This window comes from Setaria italica, chromosome V (genome assembly GCF_000263155.2).
Source record: "Setaria italica strain Yugu1 chromosome V, Setaria_italica_v2.0, whole genome shotgun sequence".
Classification (NCBI taxonomy): domain Eukaryota; kingdom Viridiplantae; phylum Streptophyta; class Magnoliopsida; order Poales; family Poaceae; genus Setaria; species Setaria italica.
Window position 1 is genome coordinate 30061268 of NC_028454.1, and position 22461 is coordinate 30083728.

Below are 22461 nucleotides of genomic sequence, written 5' to 3' on the forward strand. Positions count from 1 at the left end.
CCCTTTCAGTACAAGCTCGCTACTCTGCTTGATTGTTAGTGGCGGATGCTTCTATCGGCAGAGAGAAAATCATATCTTGCCCCCCGAGGCGATATGAGGACGATGCCGATTCCTGATCCGGCCCCACATGATGATCCATCAAAGTATAAGGTCCAAGGTACTGGTTCCACGAAGGTGGCCTCTGGTCCACAGTGCTGGGCAACGGAGATGGGGGGGGCATCCTCAGAGTTAGCCTGTTGTTGCAGATGCGTACAAGCGATCATAAATCATCCACGGTGCACACAGCAGCGTTGGAAATGAGTATCGGCTATCGACAGCGAACACAGCTATCAGTAAATTGATTTGGTACTCGTTGTACAAAACGAGCAGTCCGATTTGTGTTCGTTGTCGAATTGAGTGGTGTGCCAGCGATCGATACTGGAGTCGGAAAACGAAAACTCAGTCAACGTTGTCAAATTGAGTTGCGTTGCCAGTGATCGTTATTGAAGTCCGAAAACGAAAACTTAGTCACGGATCTGCTGGTGCTCCAATCAACATCGGACTTAACAGTATTCTATTATTGTTTTTTACATAGATTGTCTTCCTCTCGCTTAACTTAAGATTTGTTTATAAAATTGCAAATATTCAATTAGATTGGTGCAGTGGTGATGTTTGTTTATTTTTGTTTAGGAGTATTTAATCATCATCTTTCAACAGATATTCTAGTAGTTCTGAAAAATGTGCTACTTATTCATGGATTGATAGAGACAACACTAGTCTTTCGTGGATAACTAGTCCTCCTTTTATGCGAATAAATGTAGATAGATAATGCCATGTTGGATGAGTAGGCAGTAGCCGGAAAGGGCATTTATGAATAGTTTGACCCTTTTTTAAGAAAATAAATGTGGTGTGTACATGCCTTAGGAGTACTCGGAAAATCATTCATGAATAGTTGGACCTTCTTTTAGCAATTGAATGTTGTATTGGGTCCAGACATTCATTGATATGGATCATCTCGGTAACGATTTTCAAACTCTGACTCAGGCTATTCTTAATGGGGTTTCATGCCCATTAAGTAGACTGCCATTTCAGCATTTTTATGATGTGGTAGTGTATTAATGAAGGGAGAGGTGAAATGGGTTTCATAGGGATGAACCCGGTGTATACTGTTTCCTAAACAGCTTGTGTCTTGCATGTAACCTAGAAAATAACAAGAGATGAAACTATGCATTGAGGGGAGGTGTTTCATCCTAGTTTCAAATATTTTTAGATGATGTGTCACTCTAGGTAATCATGACCATAAATGATCAGCCACATAAGCAATTTTGATGACATGGTATACTACTTGTGAGGTAAGAGAAGAAAGTAGTTTTATGAGGATGAAACCATGTGTACACTATTTCCAAGATCTTTGTGTCTTGCATGTAGTCTTGGAAATAACAAAATATGAAACTATGCATTGTGTGAACTATTTCATTTATGAACTATATACATTTTTGCTTATGTGGCACTCTTCAAAACATAAATATGAAACTTTTTGCATTGAGAATGATCAAAGACATCAAAGATTCACCGTACCTTAACAGATTTTAGTTTGTTGGCACCACATGCCTTCCGAGTAATCAACATACTGTGATAAAGACCAACGGCGTCTATGAATTTTGACGCAATCAGGTTGATACTGATAGGAGGACACAAATAATTGTCTCACTGGATGCCCTTGTCCACGTTTGGTTGGGGGAGATGCAAAAGTGTCTTGATGATCCGTAGAGCAAGTGGAGGAAAAGAAATCCTTGGAATTTATACTAGATCGAATAACACTGTTTCAAAGGAGAACAGGACATGAATGATTAAGTTATTGTCCTTGAATATTCTTTTAGTATAGTTATACATAATACAGCCTCGCAAGGTTCGTCCACGGAGGATTCGTCCATGGAGGATGAGTTAGGGTCTAAGATCAGGCTGAAAGGCGTCGTAATTTCCCTTTGGCGTACAGCAACCATAATATAAATTATGGGAGCCCAGATATTTTGATGAACGGAAAATAGTAGTAATGTCTTACTTCTGTAAATACTGGGAGTAGTAATTGTTGACTAGTCAATTTTGATTATCTGGGGAATTTTTTGTAAAATAATAGCAGTAGTATAAGTGATGAAATCCTATTAAACAAATTGAATAAAATGAAAGTGATGAAGTCTCATTGTGAAGATGGAAAACGTTAACCTTTCTTTTCTATGCCAAAACCTGTTTGGATAGAGCCTTGAAGCTAAATCACCAATATATACTTCCTGTTTTACTTAAATCAGAGTAATTTAAAATCTCATAGAAATAAATAAACTTTTCCCGATGAACCTAAGTGGGGCAAGATGCCAACCCGAATTTCATTCCATCGAACCATTTCATTTCTCACAGGAATATCTTACTGACCGGCTATGATTTCGTTTCTCGCAGGAAGTTTATGTCGTGAGCAGAGAGAGCGCAGAGAGCGCCAAGCTACCGCGGGACAAGCACCCGAAGGCGCTCATCTTCCACGACGGCCGCCTCGCCTTCCTCCCCACCCCCGCATCCATGCTCGCCTTCTTCCTCTTCCTGCCGCTCGGCGTCATCCTCTCCGTCATCCGCATCAACATCGGCATCGTCCTCCCTTTCAAGATCCAGCTTTTAGCCGCCGCCATCTTCGGCCTCCGCTACCGCACCTCCGGCCTCCGCACTCCGCCGGCTGATGGCAAGCAGCGCAGGGGCGTCCTCTACGTGTGCACGCACCGGACGCTGGTCGACCCCATCATGCTCTCCTCGGCTCTGCAGAAGCCCGTTCCGGCCCTGACGTACAGCCTCAGTCGGCTTTCAGAGCTGATCGCGCCCATCAAGACGGTGCGGCTGACGCGCGACCGCGCGCGGGACGCCGAGACGATGTCGAGGCTGCTGAGGCAGGGCGACCTCGCGGTGTGCCCCGAGGGCACGACGTGCCGCGAGCCCTACCTGCTGCGGTTCAGCCCGCTGTTCGCGGAGCTCGCGGACGACATGGAGCCCGTGGCGCTGGACGCGCAGGTGACGGCGCTCTACGGCACGACGGCGAGCGGGCACAAGTGGCTGGACCCCGTGGCGTTCTTCGCCAACCCGGCGCCGTCGTACCGGGTGGAGTTCCTGGGCGCGGTGCCGCGGGAGTGGACCCGCGCCGGGGGCAGGACGGGCGTGGAGGTGGCGAACTGGGTGCAGCGGCGGCTCGGCGAGGCGCTCGAGTTCGAGTGCACCGGGCTGACTCGCCGCGACAAGTACATGATGCTGGCCGGCAACGACGGCGTGGTCGCCAAGTAGGCAGCGCCGGGCGTGCGCTGCAACTGCAACAGCTGGGTGTGTTTTTATGCATACATGCTGAGTAAATTATTGTGAAAAGTTAGTTACTGTAATTTGTGTGCAAGTAATGGATATTTTGGTTCTCTTGTGTAAAGAATGTTTGATTAGCTCCAAAGACTAATCAAATAGTAGATGCTTGGATTGAAGTTCGAATCAAATAGTATATGTTAATTTGGTCTGATCGTCTTGCAGAATCATTTGCCAACCTTTTTCAAAACTTTTTGTAGTATCAGCCAATTCCAGCTAATCCTAAATGAGATGGAGTGCCAAACAATGCAGTGCTAGTGGTGTGCCATGCATCCTTGTCAAAAAATCTTGGAGAAATTTTGTTGAACAAATTATCACTCCTGGCTTATTCAGCTTAAGCAGACCCGCACGCTTCTTTTAGATCTCCTTAACGAAGGCCCCCAACAGTATTCGATTAGCAACTCTAGCTCCAAAGAAAAACACAATTTCTTTGTAGATTGTCAATCAAGCGCCTTTAGCGATCTCTTACCTTCACATTTATGTACATCAGCCACCCACTTTGATAGCTCATCTGCTGAAAATATCTATTGAGCATCGTCAACTGCAATATTTCTTTCAGAGTAACATATCTTCTTCAGGGCCGTTGCTGAGTTTCAGCAAAGTCCCGATCCTGAGAGTCCACATCTAACACATCTTTGAGGTGGTCAGCAGCTCGGCTCGGCGCAAGGACGAAAAGTATTTCTTCTCAACAAAATCACAAATTCACAATTAAGCAAGGCGCATGCGTTTCAAAAAACAAACGGTAATGTTATCCACGGGGCGTCCGACGCGAGAACGTTTTTCCGGACAGACCAATGACGCGTGACGCAACATGCTCCACATATTTCACTGCTTCTTTTTTACATCGTCCACAAGCTATCCACTGCCGACTCCTCCTTTCAGAGACATATCCCCCACCGTTATCTGCTTCCTTGCTTTTCTCATGGCCATCCATTCTCCCTCTGCTCCCTCAGGTCGATGAGGCTGAGCGCCGGCACAACTTCCCAGCTGTTGTATCCTGCCTCGAGTCCGTGTTGCGCCCGCACACAATGTCGTGCTCCCTCTGCTCGCCGAGGCCCGCACGTGGCTCCTCCCACGGGCGCGGCAGCGACGCACAACAGCACAGCTGGCGCCCTCCGGCGAGGAGGCCATGGCGGCGCTGGGCGTGGCCGCGGCGGAGATGAACCGACGACGCCGCTTGACCTGCCCCACCCGCCCTCGCCGCCTGCTTCCTTCATCGCCGTTACGGATTTGCCTCCCCTCGTGCCGCAAGCGGGGGACGCGAGGTGGTCCACGCTTGAGGCCATCGCCGCTCCTCCACCAGTCGACGAGCCCACCGCCACCATGACGACGGCCCTTCTGCTCCCCAGCCCGTACCTCGAGGCGGCAAGCCCTTCGCCTCCTGTCCACATCACCGCGGTGGGGATGGCTTCCTCAGGCAACGACCTCGGCCTGCAACAGCTCGCCAACAATAGCAAATATTGCCCCCACGCCCCCACGTCTATCCTCTTCCTCCCCACACCACAATAGCCAATTCAGATATTTTGTGTATTTATTTCATTTGTTTCAATTGTTTGTTTCTCTTGTTGCAGATTTTGTTCACTTTTCTGGAATTTCTATTATGATTTTTGCTTGCCCCCTCTTCAGGATTTGTGATGTTTCAATATTTGATTTTGCATATTGCAATGGTTCATTTGAGATGTTAAGGTAGGAATTGGTGTTGCCACGTGGGTATCCTTCTTCCTCGCTGGCTAACTTCGTGAAGGCAACGATTTCATGTTGCAGCTCAATGAATTTGATGTTGCAGTAGCCTTGTTCTAATGTTTCAACTGGATCGATGGAGATGGTGATGCTATCCATACTTGCATCCATACATGTTTCAATGAGTAAATCGATTTGTTGCGGTAATATTTTCTTGATGTTGTAGTAGCTTTTTACTAGATTCTGGAAGAGCAAAATGAATTGTTGCGATAGATTTATTCGAATGTTTCAGAATTGGATCCAGTTCTATTTTCCTGTACAACTCAACTGGATCGATGTAGATGGTGATGCTATGTTCAAGGTTGCAGTAGCATTTTTTATGGATGTCGCATGTGCTTTTTTTTGTTGTTGCAATAAGTTTTCATTGATGTTGCGGCACTCACAGTTTTTTTTATTATATTCTCGATGTTGCATAGATTATTTTATAATACTGCGGATGCAATTTTTTATGGTGCATGAACTATTTTCATCTTATCCAAATCTCCAACCAATCATCTCTCTGCCCTCTGAGCCGCGTGACGTTGGGTTCCCCTCTCGTGACGAAACAGCAGTATAGGATCACGGTGGTAGGACGATGTCCGCGTATAAGTGCTTGGGTAATAATTAATATAGGATCCACTGTCCAACGATTACGTCGAGGCGCTAGCGGTACCGGAAAGGTTACGTCCAGGCGCTAGCAGTAAAAAAAAAAAAGAAAAAAAAGCGCGTGCCACCGAAACGAGAACAAGCAGGTTTAGAGACGGAACCTCACTCAAAACGACTCCACCGGGGATACCCTGAACATAAATTAAATTTGGCCCAATTTAGAGTGGGGACAACTGAGGCCCCTAAAAAGGCTCAAGCGTTGACAAGCCCAAATTGGTGGGGATCCGTCAGCACCACCAATTGTGGAAATAGCCCAAACAGGTCTTGCCGTCATCAACTCAATCTCCAGAAAGGCCCATCAAAACATTCCAAACCGACGAATGGCTCGGCAGATTCCGTGCCTACATTGCGCCCTAGTCCACCGTTGTTGGCGCAGATCAAGCTTAGCCCCTCACTGATTGGCGCCTCGGTCAGGATCGTTGCCTGGATGTACAAAAAGCAAATCTTGACGCTTTGGCCACCATGATATCTGCACAGCGGAAAGGGAGCAAAAGGAGGCGAACGGCATCGTCGTCTTTAGAGAGCGGTGAAGGTGAGCTGAGAGCAGAGCTTCTGAAGTTCTGATCAAGGTGGGCCTTTTTCTCAGTCTACTAGCTATCCTACTAGTAGTTACTACAGTGAAAGGCTGCTGGACCAGAGCTTCTGCCGGCGAGAAAAAGGAGTGTTGTTTCTCTGCTCCAACCACCGGCGCACCGTCAGTCCGTGGCTAGTCGGTGCTCCGGCGGCAGAATTTGTGTACGTGGATGATCGCATGCAAGAGCTCTAGTGGCGACGATATGATGGCTACTGACAAGTATGGGCCAGTTTTTGAAATGTAGAGAAACATTCATTTCTCGTTATGCCCGTTTCTAGAAAGGCATACTGCACAATATATAGAAATGACTGTTTCTCTTTTTTTAGTGGAAATGGAACTGTTTTTAGAAAGGCATATCTGTCAGAAATAGTACTTGTATATCCATGATTTTCTGCTGCACTTTATTCTGGTTTCTTTAATTAGTTTCAGACTTGAATCATCACGGATGTATGGCTACTGTTTTTTTTTATATGAATAGGTTGCTGTATATCATCCTGTGTGCAGAAGATGTATGATTGGTTTAACTTGATTGCACCCATCCTTATTCCTGCACATACTGAACTTGAAAGAACAAAACAGAAGAATGATTATTGTCGGCAAAACCGAGTACTTGAGGGATAAAATTAACAGATCAAAGTTCAGAATAAGATTATGAAATTCAAAGGATCAACCCTACAGTTTGTTGTTAGTCTCGCATCATTAAGGTGCGGATTCGCCTGCCAAAGCCAAAGCTAACGTTCTGGTTTCAAAACAGGCCTCCAAAATATGGCCAACAATTTTCTAATCCACAGATCGAGCTAATGACTAATGAGCTATAGTACCCTGTGAAACTCCATTAACAAACATGCATGAACCTCGTACGGGTTCTGAGGATATTAAACCGCAAAGCCAAATATTCTCCGCAATCCCGATGCTCTCGCTCCGACCGATGCGATCAGGGATGCAGCCGACATGAAGAATTCTTTCACCTCCAAAGTGCACTACTGCCCGTGCAGCTTTCCTTCCCCCGTCGAGCTAGATCTCCCCCCTGATCGACCAAGGCCTTTTGCTTTGCTCGTGCATTTCTTTGCCATATGTTAGTGCTGCCCACCCATCCGTTGCGTGCTCCAACCTCGCAAAGCTCCAATCCTCCCCTCCCAAGTTTCCTCTTATTCCTTGTCGCTCTTTCTCCCCCTCTCTCCCCTGCCGCGGAAGGAACCTGTGATTCGACGTGACGGCGTCATGTTTAGGGCCTGTTTGGCAACCAAGTGTTAAAGTTTAACACCCGTCACATCGGATGTTTGGATGCTAATTAAGAGTATTAAATATAGGCTAATTACAAAACTAATTGCATAGATGGAGTGTAATTCGCGAGACGAATCTATTAAGCCTAATTAGTCCATGATTTGACAATGTGGTGCTACAGTAACCATTTGCTAATGATGGATTAATTAGGCTTAATAGATTCGTCTCGCGAATTAGCACAGGGTTCTGCAATTAGTTTTATAATTAGCTCATATTTAGTTCTTCTAATTAGCATCCGAACATCCGATGTGACACTGTTAAAGTTTAACACCTCGTATCCAAACACCCCCTTATATATACGCCATGGACGCAGAGAAAGCAAGGCCCCTACTTTACACCTCTTCGTCAAGTAGCTGTCCGTCGCTGCCTGGTTTTGTCTTTGGGTTTTGGAGGGAGATCAAGGCTGAGATTTGGAGAAACGACATGGGTCATAAGCCGTTTAAGCGCTTAGGGCTCATTTTTGTCCTTGTTGCTGTCTGTGGCGGTGAGTTGCTGATTCTTCGCATTCTTTTCACTCCAAATTGTTCGAGTTATAGCTACGTGCTTGGTAGTGATCAGGTTTGCAGTCATGAAGCATAGCGCTTGTCTGTTCTGTACCTTTTGAATTTCTCGTGTAGAATGTGATGATGTTTCGTATTACTTGAATCGTTTGATGCTCTTCTTTTCACCTGATTTTTGAGGAAATATTGTTCAGTACGATGTTTTTGTTTGCTCTAATAATGAAGAAACAAGACCTAGATACCTAGATGAAAACTTAAAGCGTCAAACAGGAAGTTGCTAGGTCCGCCGAGAAGTAAATTAATCAACCGCCTTCGTTCCGTCTGATCCCGACAGGAACAGAGCAGAGGAGAGCAGAGGCAGCCGATCGAGCGACGCCGCACAGGATGCTCACCACGGTCTCGGTGTCGAAGCCGTCCTACCCCACGGTCACCACGCCCATGTCGGCCTCCGCCGACCCGGGCTGGGCGCCGGGCAGTCCTTCCTCCACGTTCCCGTCGTTGGCAGCCGGGAACGGCGGGGTCGATGCCGGTGGCGGCGGTGCCGGCGCCGGTGCTGGTGGTGGCGCCGGTGCTGGTGGTGGCGCCGGTGCTGGTGGCGGTGGCGGTGGCGGCGGTGCTGGTGCTGGCGGCGGCGGCGGCGGCGGTGGTGGCGGGACGTGGTGCGTGGCGAGCCAGAGCGCGAACCCGACCGCGCTGCAGGTGGCGCTGGACTACGCCTGCGGCTACGGCGCGGACTGCTCCCCGATCCAGCAAGGCGGGAGCTGCTTCAACCCCGACACCGTGCACGACCACGCGTCCTACGCCTTCAACAGCTATTACCAGAAGAACCCCGCCCCCACCAGCTGCGACTTCGGCGGCACCGCCACCATCACCAACACCGATCCCAGTAAGCTACGCCAATGCAGCCTCTAGTCGCAACCACAGTGTGACAGTGTGCATCTCTTGGCGTCCTTATTGATCAGCAGAGAATCTTCCAAAGATGTTTCTCACGCAAGCAACTTTCTTCCAACCTTGCAGGTTCAGGGTCGTGCCAGTATCCATCATCAAGGTAAAGTGTTCGTGCGACTCACAAAAGGACCTGAAAGTCTGAAACAGAACAAATTATTCTTAATAAAGTTCCGTTCGTGCTGAAAAAAAAAACTGATTGTGTTGTGAAATTGCAGCGGTGGCGGACAGACCATGATGCCCCCGCCATCCCCGACGACCATGCCGCCGACCGTCCCGACCACCCCGATGACCCCGACACCGACCACGCCGGACACCGGCACCCCCGTCTACGGACTATCCCCACCCGACTACGGCTCGATGTCCCCTCCGGGCTACGGATCAACGTCTCCCCCGGACTACAACGACGTCGGCGCCGCCGCGACGGCGGGGCAGGGCAGGGCGGCGGCGCTGACGCTCCTGTGCGTCCTGGTCGCGATGATATCCCTGCACGCCTCCAAATGAGAGGGAGACATCTAAAGATGGCAGTTCTACACGACAGTTTCATTGGTTCAGACGTTTCATGGCGCGCCCCGTGCGTGGTGGCTGAAAGACCCAGAGTTGGTTCGTTGCACTGCACCAGGGGCCTCTCCGTGGTGCTGCCCGGCGCCGGGGAGAGCAGAGCCGCAAATCTGCTTATGATGATGTTGTAAGAAGCGTGGCGATGCAGCGCCCCAGTTCTAGCGGAAGCATCAGATGTTTATATATATTGGGGATTATATTCTACTATTGTACTACTTAGGAGTATAATCAGAAAATTTGTTTCCTTGCCCACTCCATTTGCTTATGCTGAATAACATTGTTACCAAGGGAATACCGACAGTTTCAATCTGCAGATTATACAGCTGATCACGATTTATAAGGAGCTAAAGCTCTAAACTAGCTGTAGCTTCCGATTGTATTAGTTTTATAGTTTCTTGGGGATGATGCGCTGCTGGAAACTTAGGCCCTAACTTCTCAAAGTCCTTCTCCACCGATTTTTGGTGAAACACTACCAAAGGGGCAATTTCAAAACGGCTCCACCACCGAAATCGAGGAGAAGCCGCAAAATGGCTTATACTAGAGAGGAGGAGCAAAAAAAAAAAAGGTGGCTTCACCGGCTTCTCCTCTCTCTCCAAGCATTAAGTGATCATAAAATTACCCATATCGCTATTGAGAAGCCGTTTTACCAAACATTTTGCAAAATAGCTTCAGCTCCACTAGAGAAGCCACTCCACCAAAAGAGCTGGAGCCGAAGCCGTTTTGGGAGGAGTCAGAGCTCTACCAAACGAGGCCTTATATCTCACAAACGCGATGACAAAAACCCATGCATTCTCACAACCCTCCACCCAACCACCTTCTAACGAACATAGCTCCATTAGATTATTGTTTGTGATTTTGGTAATTACATGACAGCATGATCTTTGGGACTAATAAATTGTTTAGAATATACCTTGAAGGTGTTTTAGGTCCCATGGAAGCAAACCGCAACGAAAGCCATGAAAAGAATGGTGATAACGGGAAGAGCCACTGTATCAATCGGTGAGCATGGCAAAGCATGACTTGTGCACTGTTACAAGTCACTGACTCATTCGGTGATGCAAAGATTAAGCCACCGAATCAGTCGGTGCTGCGACGCGCAGATGAACAATGACCATGTTCCGATGGCCCACATGAAGAGTGTCGGAGCAAGTGCCAGAGCTTTTGGTACACTGTGCTGGAGGCAAGTCCAAGATAGACCATCGGATGATCCATGGCTTAATTTCTGTGAGCATCGGACGAATCGTTGAGGCAAAGAAGAAGAAGAAGAAGAAGGAAGCATCGGATGATCCGATATTATACGTCGATGACCATCGGACGAAGCATATTTACTTTAAGAAGTTCCAGAGAGGTTTTGGGCTGAAAACCATCAGCACCAGATGATCCAATGCCTATCGGATAGCATCAGATGAATCGGTGGATTGCGTTGGTGAGCTTTTTGGGCGCGGGGAGGCCAACGGCTAGTAGCACAGGATGTTCCGATGCTTGCCAAAATACTACCATCGGAACATCCGATGGTACACTTTAACTAACTGTTGGAGCAACGACTCTTTAAGACTGTTGGAGACCTCTTCCTTTGTGGAGAAGCTCCGAAGTGGAGACGACGTCAAGGTGACTGGAAGAGAGGAAGTGGTGAGCCTGGCCTTAGTGGCAAGCTACTCATCCGGCTTGGCAAGAGCCTTTGTGACAAGCTTAAAATCTTGATCAGGAGAGACTTGGTAACCAGAAGCATATCCTTGGTGGAGCTCCAACGTAGACTACGGGTGGCATTTGTCTACCGATATCATGGGATAAAAATCGTCGTGCTGAGTTAACCCACTCCTTTACGTTTTTGCATTTCATACTTGCAACTTGTGTGCCTCTACTTTCATAGAGTAGTTCTTGTTAGGATTGGCTATAGGTTGCAAAACTCTTTTTGGGTGGGAAGTTTCACTAGATCAACCATAGATACACATCTAGATAGCATGATCTAGTTTATTTTTGACGCAAGTAGTGGAAACCATAGGCTAAGGATTAAGTTTACCTAATTCACCTCTCCGCTTCTTAGACTACGAGCACCGAGTCCTTACACACCTCTAATGGTACATCCCTTGTCTCTATGTTTTTCTCGGCTAGTGTTTCATCCTTCATCGAATTACGTTTTTTATGATAAAATCTCTTTTTGAGGGGATGCAATGAACCCACATCTACGTTGTATATTCTCTCTGAGGTCTGTCCCAACCCACATGAATCACCATCCAAACGCTAGTCGATTTAGGTCCGATCTGTCCCAACCCACTTCAACCCTCAAAATCAAACACATGCTTAGTCTTCGGATAAAAAAAAGTTTTTTCCTACACTTGATTGAACACATTGATATGACAATTGACAGCTCCATCTACACCAACATTACGACATAGAAGGGTAGCGGAAGTGGTGGAGAAGGCTGTTGTGATGATAAGCAGTCTTATGGCGTAGAAATGTCATACATTTATCTACAAGTACCATTGGTTTGATCCCCTCCCTCTCCTCTTAACAACTCTACTCTGCTCCTGCTCTTCCTTTATTCCATAGAGACCGATTGGTTTTGAGGTTCTGCTTCTCACTGATGAGGCACACGGCCGCATGAGTATGGATGTGGGTCGAGGTGGCGGGATGCCACTAGACACGGGTAGCAGAGAAGCAAAGATGGCAAGGTGTCTGACCTGTTGAGAAATCTGGATAATTACTGGAAGGTCAAAGCTATATAAAGAGACATGTACCCGTCTATTATAAATAAGAGAATAAATTCCACCTACATTGTCACCTACATTAAGGCAGCGGTTTTTGAAGACAGGAAAATTGGATAGCGTCAAAGATGGGAAGGGTCTTGCAGAAGCCAGAAGGCAAAGGAAGAGGAACGGTGCTGAATCCACTCCGATGACATATGGTAGTAGGATACATAGGGCAATTTTAGTTGCTTAGGGGGTGTTTGGGAACACCCTATTAAAGTTTAACACCTATCACATCAGATGTTTGGATGCTAATTAGAAGTACTAAACATAAGCTAATTACAAAACTAATTGCTCAGATGGAGTATAATTCACGAGATGAATCTATTAAGCCTAATTAGTCCATGATTTGACAATGTGGTGCTACAGTAACCATTTGCTAATGATGGATTAATTAGGCTTAATAGATTCGTCTCGCGAATTAGCACAAGGTTCTGCAATTAGTTTTATAATTAGCTCATGTTTAGTCCTCCAAATTAGCATCCGAACATCCGATGTGACACTGTTAAAGTTTAGCACCTCGTATCCAAACAGCCCCTTGATCCGATCCGTGGGCGGCATCAAAAAGAAATAGAAACCAATATGCCGACTGGGCCCATATAAGCCCATTTTTTGCAGATGGGCATCACAAAACGGGGCCATACAGCCCACCTAATCTAGCAAAGTCTTTGTTCTTGGGCCACAACTTGCCAATCAAAAAGTTGTTAGGCCTTAATTGCTGCTGTTTGACCTTTTCCCCGACCGCTGATGGCCCAGCAGCTCGACTGTGCTGTTTGCTCAAGGCGCGGGTTGTTCAGAAGAATCTCTAATCCGGCCGGTACCAGGGGCCTCCTCTATAGCACACAGAAGCTAGACAAGCCTTATGGCTTTAAACCCCGTTAGATCCGATTACAGTTGTACAGATTTCAACATCAACATTCGAAAATAGCAAATTCAACAATTTTCGAGAATTAGATCAACATTTTGAAACATGCTACTTTCAACATTTTGAGAAATACAACTCAAGCAAATGTATTCAACATTTATCCAAATCTGTCTCAACATTTTTTTAAAAAAAATCAAGTAGCATTATCTTCTCCGGCGACGTTGGCGGCGCGCGCGGCTCCGGCGATAGCGATGGCGCACGGCGGAGGTGGCAGGGGCGGCGTGGGAGGCGACCGAGCCGCGCGCAGGGGCGGCGGCGAGCCCAGCGGCGCGCCGGCCGAGTCGCGCGCCGGTGACGGGCAACAGCAACGCGGGGCCGCGGCGCAGCTCGGGGTCGCGGGCGGCGGGGTGCAGGAGGCGGCAGCGCCAGCGGCCGCGGGGGCAGTCAGCGGCGCCCGGGAGGAGGGGGAGCGGTGACGGCGCGGCGCAGGTGCAGGCGGCGGCGGCGGCGGCGCGCGGAGGAGTAGTGGCGGCGCCGGCGAGCGGGAGGAGCACTGGTGGCGCGGCAGGCTGGAGGAGCTCCGGCGGGCGATGGAAAGGAGCCGCGGCGGTGCGTCGCAGGAGGAGCTCGGGAGGAGGCTGCAGCAGGCTAGGGTTAAGGGAGGAAGTAGCATCCAACGATAGAGGTTATCCGCACGAATCTCAAACACCGGAAGCCATATAACATATGGGCTTCCGGAAGCGGGATGGGATTGGCGGGTCCCAGGCGTCGTTGATGTGGTTCACGCCCAAGGGCCGGCGGTGGCTTTCGTTTGTTAGCAGGCAAAGTAAGTTCGTTGGTCCAGCCCAACTTAGGTGTGTGGGCCCGTCTGCGTAAAGGGCCAACGAATGTTCAGATCCAAAGTCTGGGAAAACTTGAAATCACGACCGAGTTCGTTCGCCAGGCTCACGATTCGGCTTGTCTAGTAAACGAGTTCAATTGAAATTAATTTGTTTTGATCAAGTATCATGTTACGATATACTGGGGCCACGTGTAAATGTAGCTACATTTCAACTTTGCACGGAGTAAAATGTGAGCAATTTTGGAAACCCAGGAAATAAGATCCGGAAGTGAGCCCACCTGTATATGGCTTGGGATAGTTCAACTTCAAATCATGCCGGGCGCCCAGGGCATATACCGAATCCGTAGGCAATGCGAAAACTTGGGGCCACCGGCTCCAAGGGTTCTGGCTTGGCAAATGGTAGGCAACTCGTGTGGCGCTGGCACGAGAGGGAACGAACGGTACACGGCTCTATCACCAACCAGCTGGATCACATCTCATCATACCACCATTGGGGAACATAACAATCCACAGTGGCGAGAGGCCTATAGGACGACGCACATCGGTCGGGCTCATCCATCCATGGCTCGCACACGACGACGGCGACGTCGAGAGTATGAGGCTAGCTACTAATCGTATCGGCATGAGCTGGCTGTAGGCGTACGTGTACCAGCAGTACGCATACCGCCTCGGGCACCACACACGCCCACGTCGACCCCAGCCAAGAACTGTGTGGCCATATGCCGTCGCTGTTGCTGCCAGCCCGGCGCTCCCGGACACTGTAGGCTTTTTGTCAGCGTAGTAGCCTTTTTTCGCGGTGGGCGCGACCGGAAAACAGCTGCGCGCGGCGGGGGTGCAGCCGGGGGCGCGGCGGCGACGGCGCGGTCCTGGCCCCAATAATGCCGTTGCCGAGGCGTAACATGCGCTGCCTGCCGAGACCGATCGATCAGGATCAGCTTCGTACCGCGATCGATGGCGCCACGGCGGGCGCGCTCGGAGCCGGAGGCAGCCGATCGATCTCGGTGCTGTTGGGCTACAGCGTAGATGGATCATGGATCATGGATGGGGGGACGCATGAACTGAAGCATCATCCGCAGGCGCCTGTCGTTGGCGCTGTGCCCTCGGTCCACCGGCACAACTGCAAGAGGGCATGCGCGTATGCGCCGGGCGTCGCGGCAAAGGAGGACAAGAAGAGGCCCAAGTGCTCCCCCGGTTTTGGGGATTCTGTACCCCTGTTTGGTGTAGGTTTTCAGAATTCAGGCCACTGGTGTACGTGCTACTCAAGATTATTGGACGGCAAATGAAAAGGAGTACTAGCAATTCCCGGTCACCAGTAGGCAGACATTGCTGATGCCAGTACCAGGGAGAGTTTTATGTGACGAGACGTGTCAGAGAGACAGCTCACTAAAGCTACACGTTGGTTATGGTTGGATCGTACTCCTAACAGTAGATGGACAAGCAGCTACTACTACTAATAGTAGATTAGTTGTAGCACGTACTGATAGTACTGTGGAGTATTACTCTGATCCGATCAGAGTCCATCCACTATTACGGCGCCTCGTACTCCTAGTCCCTACTACAGGCTAAGTTAAGCGTCGTAGCATGGCACTGCTGCAACCGATCGATCGAGCTGTTTGGCCTCCACTTCCCGGACAGACAAACAGACGCCGCGCGCCCGTATCAACAACCACCAGCCCATGCCCATGCCTGCCGAGCTCGGCAAAACGACGCGCGCCAGCCAGGCGGAACAGCCCAACCCGAAAGCGGCGAGCGAGCGGCGCGTCGTCGCGATCCAATCATCGGCGGAGTCGTGGAGACGGGGTGGGTGGGTGAGCGCGCCCGCACGGGCGTCCTGAATCATCAAGGAAAAAAGAAAAAACAGAATCCCGCCGCGCGGACCCTTCCCGAACCCGGGGACCACCGCGCCCGCCAAGCTCTCACTCTCACTCTCACGGCACGATCTCAGCCCGCCGAGCGGCGAGGCGGTTCCACCCGGCGCAGAACCAATGATTTTTGTGTTATCCTGATCGGTGATCCACGGGCCACGGCCGCGCGGCGCTGGGTTCGTTTGGCTGGCTTCGCCTCGCCTCGTCTCCCCAGCGCTCCGCGCGACGCGGGAGATGATGATCCCGTGCCCTGCGGCTGCCAACTCGCGGCCGGTTTGGTGGTGCCTGCGGCCTGCTTGCCTGTGACATGCGAGCCCTGCCCGTGTCCCCTCCCTGCATGCCTTTCCAGTTCGCGTCACGTTACTTACGCAGCCAGCACCAGCATCGTGGCCCGCCCGCCGGGGCCGGTACGTCTGAGGTCCCCTTTGCTTTGTGGGGCGGCGGTGATCGTCTGTGTCGCCCGTCTCGCGATGGAACATCTGCGGTACGTGCCGGCCAGCCCCGGGGATACTTTGCTTTGGACGTTGCTAGCATCTGACGATCCATGTGCCAGATCAAAAAAAGGGGCGTGCCAAAATGAGTTTTAGGGACACTTAGCTTGTTCTGAACTTATAATACAAGTTGGCCACTGCTGCCAAGCCGAAGCAATTTGGAAACCACTAGCCTCGCCAAGGAGTAGAAGTGTGCCTATTGCCTAATCTCCCTCTGAAAATACAGTAAAATCCGTGGTAGCCACTCGGTTTCTCGTTCGAAAACGGTTCCCGCTTCGTGTTTTGACGGGTCAAAGAGAGGATCCTGGTTGGCCTAATCTGGCAGTGATTGATGGGCTCGCAGACCCAACATGTGCGCAGATTCCTAAACATCCATCCAGTCACCCACCCGCCGAAGCATCAAATCGCCGACCGCAGAGGATCCGCGGGAGCCCGGGGGAATTTCATGAGCAGCGACAGCTGTGACCCGGCATGCAACCAAGAACCATCAGACCTGGCCAATTAAAAAAACGCGCAACGCAACAACGAAACCGGCCGCAGCGCAGAATTGCAGGCAGAGAGATGAGGAGGTGATCCAGATATCGAGGTGTGCCGTGCCGAGGTGGTCTGGTGGTGAGCCAAGCAGGGAATGGTGGTGGCATGGCAGTGGCACAAGGGCTGAGCTGAGCCAGCCTGAATCCAAGAGCCTCGTTGGTGTCATGCTGATGCGTCCTCAGTTACTATTCTACTACCCTGCTCTGTCAGTTGACCAGAAGGGCACGTTCTTCTCCCATCCATCACAAACGCTCGCCTCTTCGTCGTCGACGATGATCTTACCTCCTCCTCCGGTTTTCACCGCTTTTACACCCTACCGCGCCGGCCGTCTCTTTCTTTGACTGCCGCCTTCCGCCCCACCCGTTTCTCTTTCGTTCGGCACCCCCTCCTTCACTCCTCGCTGATCCAGCCATTAATGCCACACCAGCTACATCCACTACCTCCCTCTTCCTCCCCCATTTTACTCCCCCATCCCTCTCCTCTCTCCCCCTCCCTCTTCCTCCCCGCACGCGATTGCTGGTACGATCCCTGTCCTGATTCCAGTTTCGAGCTGGGACTGTGTTAATTGCGCGATTCGGTCTCTCAGCGCCGCCGCGCGGTTCCCCCTTTCTCTTTTTTGTTTCAGGTTCTTTGCTTGAGGGATGAGTGGAAGGAGGCCCGGTTGCAGAAAGAGGTGAGCTTTAACTGTCCTCTCGTTTGATGCCCTGATGGGATTCGGATCGCAAGGCAATTTTGGGCCCTATTTTCCTTTGGCCTGGCCGTAGAATTCAGTTCAGCATCCTGTTTTCATCGATGTATCTCGCCAAAGAAAAGGGGGGAAATTGTTTCCACGCAGTATCTCTGAAAAGATAGTTCTTGCAGGGAGCAGAGGTTGTTCGTAGTTTCTCTTGATTTGCAGGGGCTTCGTAGTCTGCATTTGTTTATACTTTATACACAGAATTTTAGCATCTGCATACATGGCGTTCTAAGTGTTTCATTCGCGTTCTGCAGGAAGAAAACTTCATCTGCACCTCGTGCTGATGTGCATTAGGGGATCTGCGCTAGTAATATACAGCTAAACCTCGCGAGCTTGACTGAATCGACTCTCTGAGCCTGACAGCACCATGGGTTCCGGCGATTTGAGCTCGGACATGAAGAGGACGGTTCTTGGCCTCACGCTCTGGGTCTGGATTGCCATCGGCGTCGTCGCCCTTCTCGTGGCCATCCTGCTGATGATCTGCATTTGGGTGGCGTCACGCCGGAGGACGAAGAGAACCATGGACAGCCTGAGGCAGACGCAGATCCCCATCTACTCCAAGGAGATCCCCGTCGACCGTGTTGCCGGCCGCAGCCTTGCCCAGACAATGCACGAGCGCGAGCAGTCGAGTTTCCCGCCGCCGGACAAGTACGCGAACCGGGAGCCGGCCGGGGCGACGCTGGGCCACCTAGCGCTCAGCAAGTCCTCAGATCACGATAACATGAGCCAGGGGAGCTCGGTTTGCAATGTGGACCGTGCCGCCAGTGTGCACTCCGGTGAGGATGGGAGCTCGGGGCCACGGAGGAAGCCCAATTCGCCTGCGGCGTTTGTGTCCGCGTCGCCTCTGGTCGGCCTTCCTGAATTCTCTCATCTTGGCTGGGGTCACTGGTTTACTCAGCGTGACCTTGAGCTTGCTACCAACCGTTTCTCCAAGGAGAATGTGCTTGGAGAAGGTGGCTATGGAGTTGTGTACCGTGGGCGTCTGGTGAACGGAACTGAAGTTGCCATCAAGAAGATCTTTAACAACATGTAAGCTCTCACCTGTGGCTTCTATCTATTCCTTTAGTCTCTGTAATTTGTTTGCTCCAGCTGGACTAGCATACCTAGACACCTAGTTATGAATCACATACTCACATTATCTCTGGGTTTGCAGGGGGCAGGCAGAGAAGGAATTCAGAGTGGAGGTTGAGGCTATTGGTCATGTCCGACATAAGAATTTAGTTCGGCTATTGGGATACTGCGTTGAGGGTGTAAACAGGTAGGTGAAACTGCCAATCAGGAATACAATGTTAAGCCTTGTAAGGAACATTGAAAATTGACCTTAATATTTGCTTTAAAAGTCACTCTTGATAAGTCAATGGGATGAGCTAAAACTTTGATTCTTATACAATATTAGCACCTTACAAGTAAATATTTTGGCAAAAGTTCTGCACTTTTTCAGTTTCTGGAATCTAAAGTTAGAAACAATGCTAATTTGCTATTGTGCTTTTGGTTGTACCAAAGGGAATAGAGTTGATTGATCACACACTAAATAGTAGTACAGGTCTTCTACTATGTGCAAATAAAAAATTTATTGATTATTTGGCAGCATATTTTTGGTCTGCACAAATTAAAGAATTTTGATGCAGGCATTTCAGTGTTGCAAAATCTTTTTATTTGTTAGTATTACATGCTAGGGAACATAATGGTACTGCATGTGAACACCATAGTTTACTGAAAAATCGATTCTTTGTGTGATCCGCATTCTTCCATCCTTTTCACAGTAGCCCGCAGAACTTCTGTAGAAATTTGGTTTTTTATTCACGGAAACGTTACAGCAGTACTTTTTTCCCCTTTGTAATAGGATGCTGGTGTATGAGTTTGTGAACAATGGTAACTTAGAGCAGTGGCTTCATGGAGCTATGTGTCAGCGGGGTGTTTTTAGCTGGGAAAATCGCATGAAGGTTGTAACAGGCACTGCAAAAGCGTAAGTCTCATCAGCTTCTCAGTCCACAAGTTAACTACTATAAATTTTCTTTGTGTATTTTTATAGGTATCTAGATTTGTTCCAGTATTTTTGGCTAATTATGATGGTTGCAGGCTTGCTTACCTTCATGAAGCCATAGAACCAAAAGTTGTACACCGAGATATTAAATCAAGCAATATATTGATTGATGATGAATTCAATGGCAAGGTCTCCGACTTTGGATTGGCTAAGCTTTTGGGTTCAGATAAAAGCCACATTACTACTAGAGTGATGGGAACGTTTGGGTATTCTTTTTTCCCTTTCCACCAATACTTGCTCATCATTAGCTCCGTTTCTTCACAATTACTCATGGAGTTTAACCTTCCTCTTACTTGTGTTGCTTCAGATATGTTGCACCAGAATATGCTAATACTGGGATGTTAAATGAAAAGAGCGATGTCTACAGCTTCGGTGTTCTCTTGCTGGAGACTGTGACAGGAAGGGGTCCTGTTGACTATAGTCGATCTTCCAATGAGGTAAATTCTTGGAGTTTATTTACTTTATATCTTTGTTTGTTCCATCTGTTTAGATTTACGTCATTTTCCTAGAACCACCATTCCAATGTAATGGCAACTAAACTTTATCTGTCTGGCAACAGAGTTGTTGGGGACAGTTCCATCAGTTGTCCATTCTAGGATCCTTAGGCCTCTATTGTTCAGTCAAAATGCTATATATACTTTGTGTTTCACAAAAAAAATCTTTTCCCCATCAAATGATGACCCATCTTTGCTTAGGTCAATCTTGTTGAATGGCTCAAAACGATGGTGGCCAATCGAAGGGCAGAGGAAGTGGCTGATCCAAGCTTAGAAGTTAGACCATCTATTAGGTCTCTGAAGCGAGCTCTTTTAGTGGCACTAAGGTGTGTTGATCCTGACTCTGAAAAGAGACCCAAGATGGGACAGGTTGTCAGGATGCTTGAGTCTGAAGAAGTTCCGTACCGGGAGGTAATAATAATTGAAAACTTACTTGATGTATACTGTAAGTAAGATATTTGATTGTCATAACACCTTTTGAAAAAACAATTCAGGACCGGAGAAACCGGAGGAGTCGCACTGGAAGCATGGATATTGAGTCTATTGCAGAGGGTTCGAACTCTGCCGAGTTTGGAAAGAAGGTAGAGAGGACTGGCAGCGCGACATCAGACCGATCTCAGCCTTGAGGCCTGCAAATACATGCTATATCATGAACAGTCTGAGAAATGATGTTGATCACCAAGGTGATTGCTGCCCTGATAGGGTATGTTGGTAGGTGGTGGAGGCAGGGCAATCCCTGATGTTACTACCTGAATCTTAGGTCTACTAGTATCAGGTGGAGTAGAAGCATTCTTGGATGAAGAATCTCCTGGTCTCCTGTTCTCTGTATAGGTTATATGTTGGTGCCTAGGGAATTCCCTTGGTTGGGTGTTTTAACAATTGGTCGGTTCTTTTGGTTCTTGCATTGTTACCTTCTCAAATCTGGTTCACTTCTCCCTGCTTCTGCAGTGCTGCACATGAGGTTGTGCTGTTAGTGTTGCTGGCTTGCTACTTGTCAATGTTTCTCTGATTTGACTGTAGCCACAAGTTTTGTTTGGCAACGCATGTTGATTTTCGCGACTAGGCAGGTGCTCGAGTAGCTCAAAATGGTGTCGTTATTGTTGTTTCCTGGATCATTTGAACATAAATCCCTAACGACCTTAGGATTGTTGATGGCAGACAGATGTCTTGGAGGCCTGTGCAAGGCCCAAGTATGTAACGCAGCACATTTAGGCCCATCCTTGATTGCAGTTCTGGGCTGACCCAAAACTCCGGCAGGCTGGTTAGAATTCAAACTAATTGGACTTTTTGTGTGCCAGGCACAAAAACTTGCGAGTGCGGTTTTGTTTTCTAGATCGAAGATATCGGATAGCTGTCTCTAACTAGTGTATGTATATTTTTTAGAATATTTCATTGGATAAAAAACGTTGATCAGGTATTTCCAATTTTTGAATTAGGTTTTGTAAATTGCTGAATTAATTTCCATTTTTATGTAAGCAAAATATTATATGTTTAAATTCCAGAGAAGAAGTGATAAAGAAAAAGGGTCAGAATAAAGAAAGGTAAATATACTAGAGAAGAAGTTAATAAAAAGGGTAAGAAAAAAGGAAAGTAAATACTCCACAAGCTAACAGGTAGTGTAGATGCCTATCCATTATCGATGGAAACTAGCCAGCCAACTATGTTCAGCCGCCTAATGATGAGGTATGTGCTTCTAGAAACAAACTGCAAACTTTTCGCAAAAACAGAGAAACAAACAAACTGCAAGCCGCCTAGTCATGACTCATGATGTATATCTAGAAACAAATTGTTCATACATAAAAGGAAGGAAAACGCATCTGGTCTCTGTTACCCACATAAATAATCTTACTGTTACTAGGTGTTAGCAGGCTAGCAGCAGCCCTCTTGCCATCGGAGCCGAACGTTCCGCGAGTATCCTCGCGTCAGAGATGACGAACCGATCAACCAAACCGGGCGGCGAAATTTGACTCCATCGCTATCGAGCAATGGCTTCGATTATAATAAGCTCGAAGAAACGGTTGCTAATCATCCAAAATCTTCTAAACCCCCTTCCCCAAGCTATCGTGTCCGTATTCTAAACCATCAGCACGGCGACTCCGATCAGAAGCTTCCGTGCAACCGCCTCTCAGCCTCCAGACTTACCTGCTGACCCAAGGCGCGGTTTGACTTTGAACCGTCAAGTCTTGTTCCTCTCGCGAGTGGCGACTAGTATTCTGTTCCGTACCCATCTGTGCA

General features: G+C 48.6%; 3 protein-coding genes across 3 annotated transcripts in view; all 3 read left to right on the forward strand.

Moving 5' to 3' along the window:
- LOC101764489 (glycerol-3-phosphate acyltransferase 1) overlaps positions 1 to 3524 on the forward strand; it is an 8054-nt gene extending 4530 nt beyond the window's left edge. Inside the window, exon 2 of the mRNA XM_004969189.3 lies at positions 2431 to 3524. Coding sequence (XP_004969246.1) covers positions 2431 to 3294 — 864 coding nt within the window. The 3' untranslated portion in view covers positions 3295 to 3524. The remainder of the gene's footprint in view (positions 1 to 2430) is intronic.
- Positions 3525 to 7899: 4375 nt separating this feature from the next.
- Positions 7900 to 9918, forward strand: LOC101764898 (PLASMODESMATA CALLOSE-BINDING PROTEIN 2). Its single transcript, XM_004969190.3, has 4 exons — positions 7900 to 8087; positions 8438 to 8989; positions 9121 to 9151; positions 9267 to 9918. The coding sequence occupies exons 1-4, from the start codon at positions 7907 to 7909 to the stop codon at positions 9550 to 9552; spliced, it is 1050 nt and encodes a 349-aa protein (XP_004969247.2). The 5' UTR covers positions 7900 to 7906; the 3' UTR covers positions 9553 to 9918.
- Positions 9919 to 16977: 7059 nt separating this feature from the next.
- Positions 16978 to 21216, forward strand: LOC101765289 (probable receptor-like protein kinase At2g42960). The gene is made up of 9 exons (XM_004969191.4): positions 16978 to 17471; positions 17578 to 17625; positions 17943 to 18717; positions 18842 to 18946; positions 19532 to 19654; positions 19768 to 19938; positions 20040 to 20169; positions 20428 to 20637; positions 20721 to 21216. The coding sequence occupies exons 3-9, from the start codon at positions 18056 to 18058 to the stop codon at positions 20850 to 20852; spliced, it is 1533 nt and encodes a 510-aa protein (XP_004969248.1). The 5' UTR covers positions 16978 to 17471; positions 17578 to 17625; positions 17943 to 18055; the 3' UTR covers positions 20853 to 21216.
- The last annotated feature ends 1245 nt before the right edge of the window (positions 21217 to 22461 follow it).

What these genes read in the sequence shown, in the direction of transcription:
- LOC101764898 (XM_004969190.3), top strand. Translation starts at nt 7,907, where the DNA reads ATGGACGCAGAGAAAGCAAGGCCCCTACTTTACACCTCTTCGTCAAGT. An exon ending in CCTTGTTGCTGTCTGTGGCG is followed by an intron (nt 8,088 to 8,437) that starts GTGAGTTGCTGA and finishes TGATCCCGACAG; the next exon opens with GAACAGAGCAGAGGAGAGCA. An exon ending in TGCCAGTATCCATCATCAAG is followed by an intron (nt 9,152 to 9,266) that starts GTAAAGTGTTCG and finishes GTGAAATTGCAG; the next exon opens with CGGTGGCGGACAGACCATGA.
- LOC101765289 (XM_004969191.4), top strand. Translation starts at nt 18,056, where the DNA reads ATGGGTTCCGGCGATTTGAGCTCGGACATGAAGAGGACGGTTCTTGGC. An exon ending in AAGAAGATCTTTAACAACAT is followed by an intron (nt 18,718 to 18,841) that starts GTAAGCTCTCAC and finishes CTGGGTTTGCAG; the next exon opens with GGGGCAGGCAGAGAAGGAAT. An exon ending in TGCGTTGAGGGTGTAAACAG is followed by an intron (nt 18,947 to 19,531) that starts GTAGGTGAAACT and finishes CCTTTGTAATAG; the next exon opens with GATGCTGGTGTATGAGTTTG.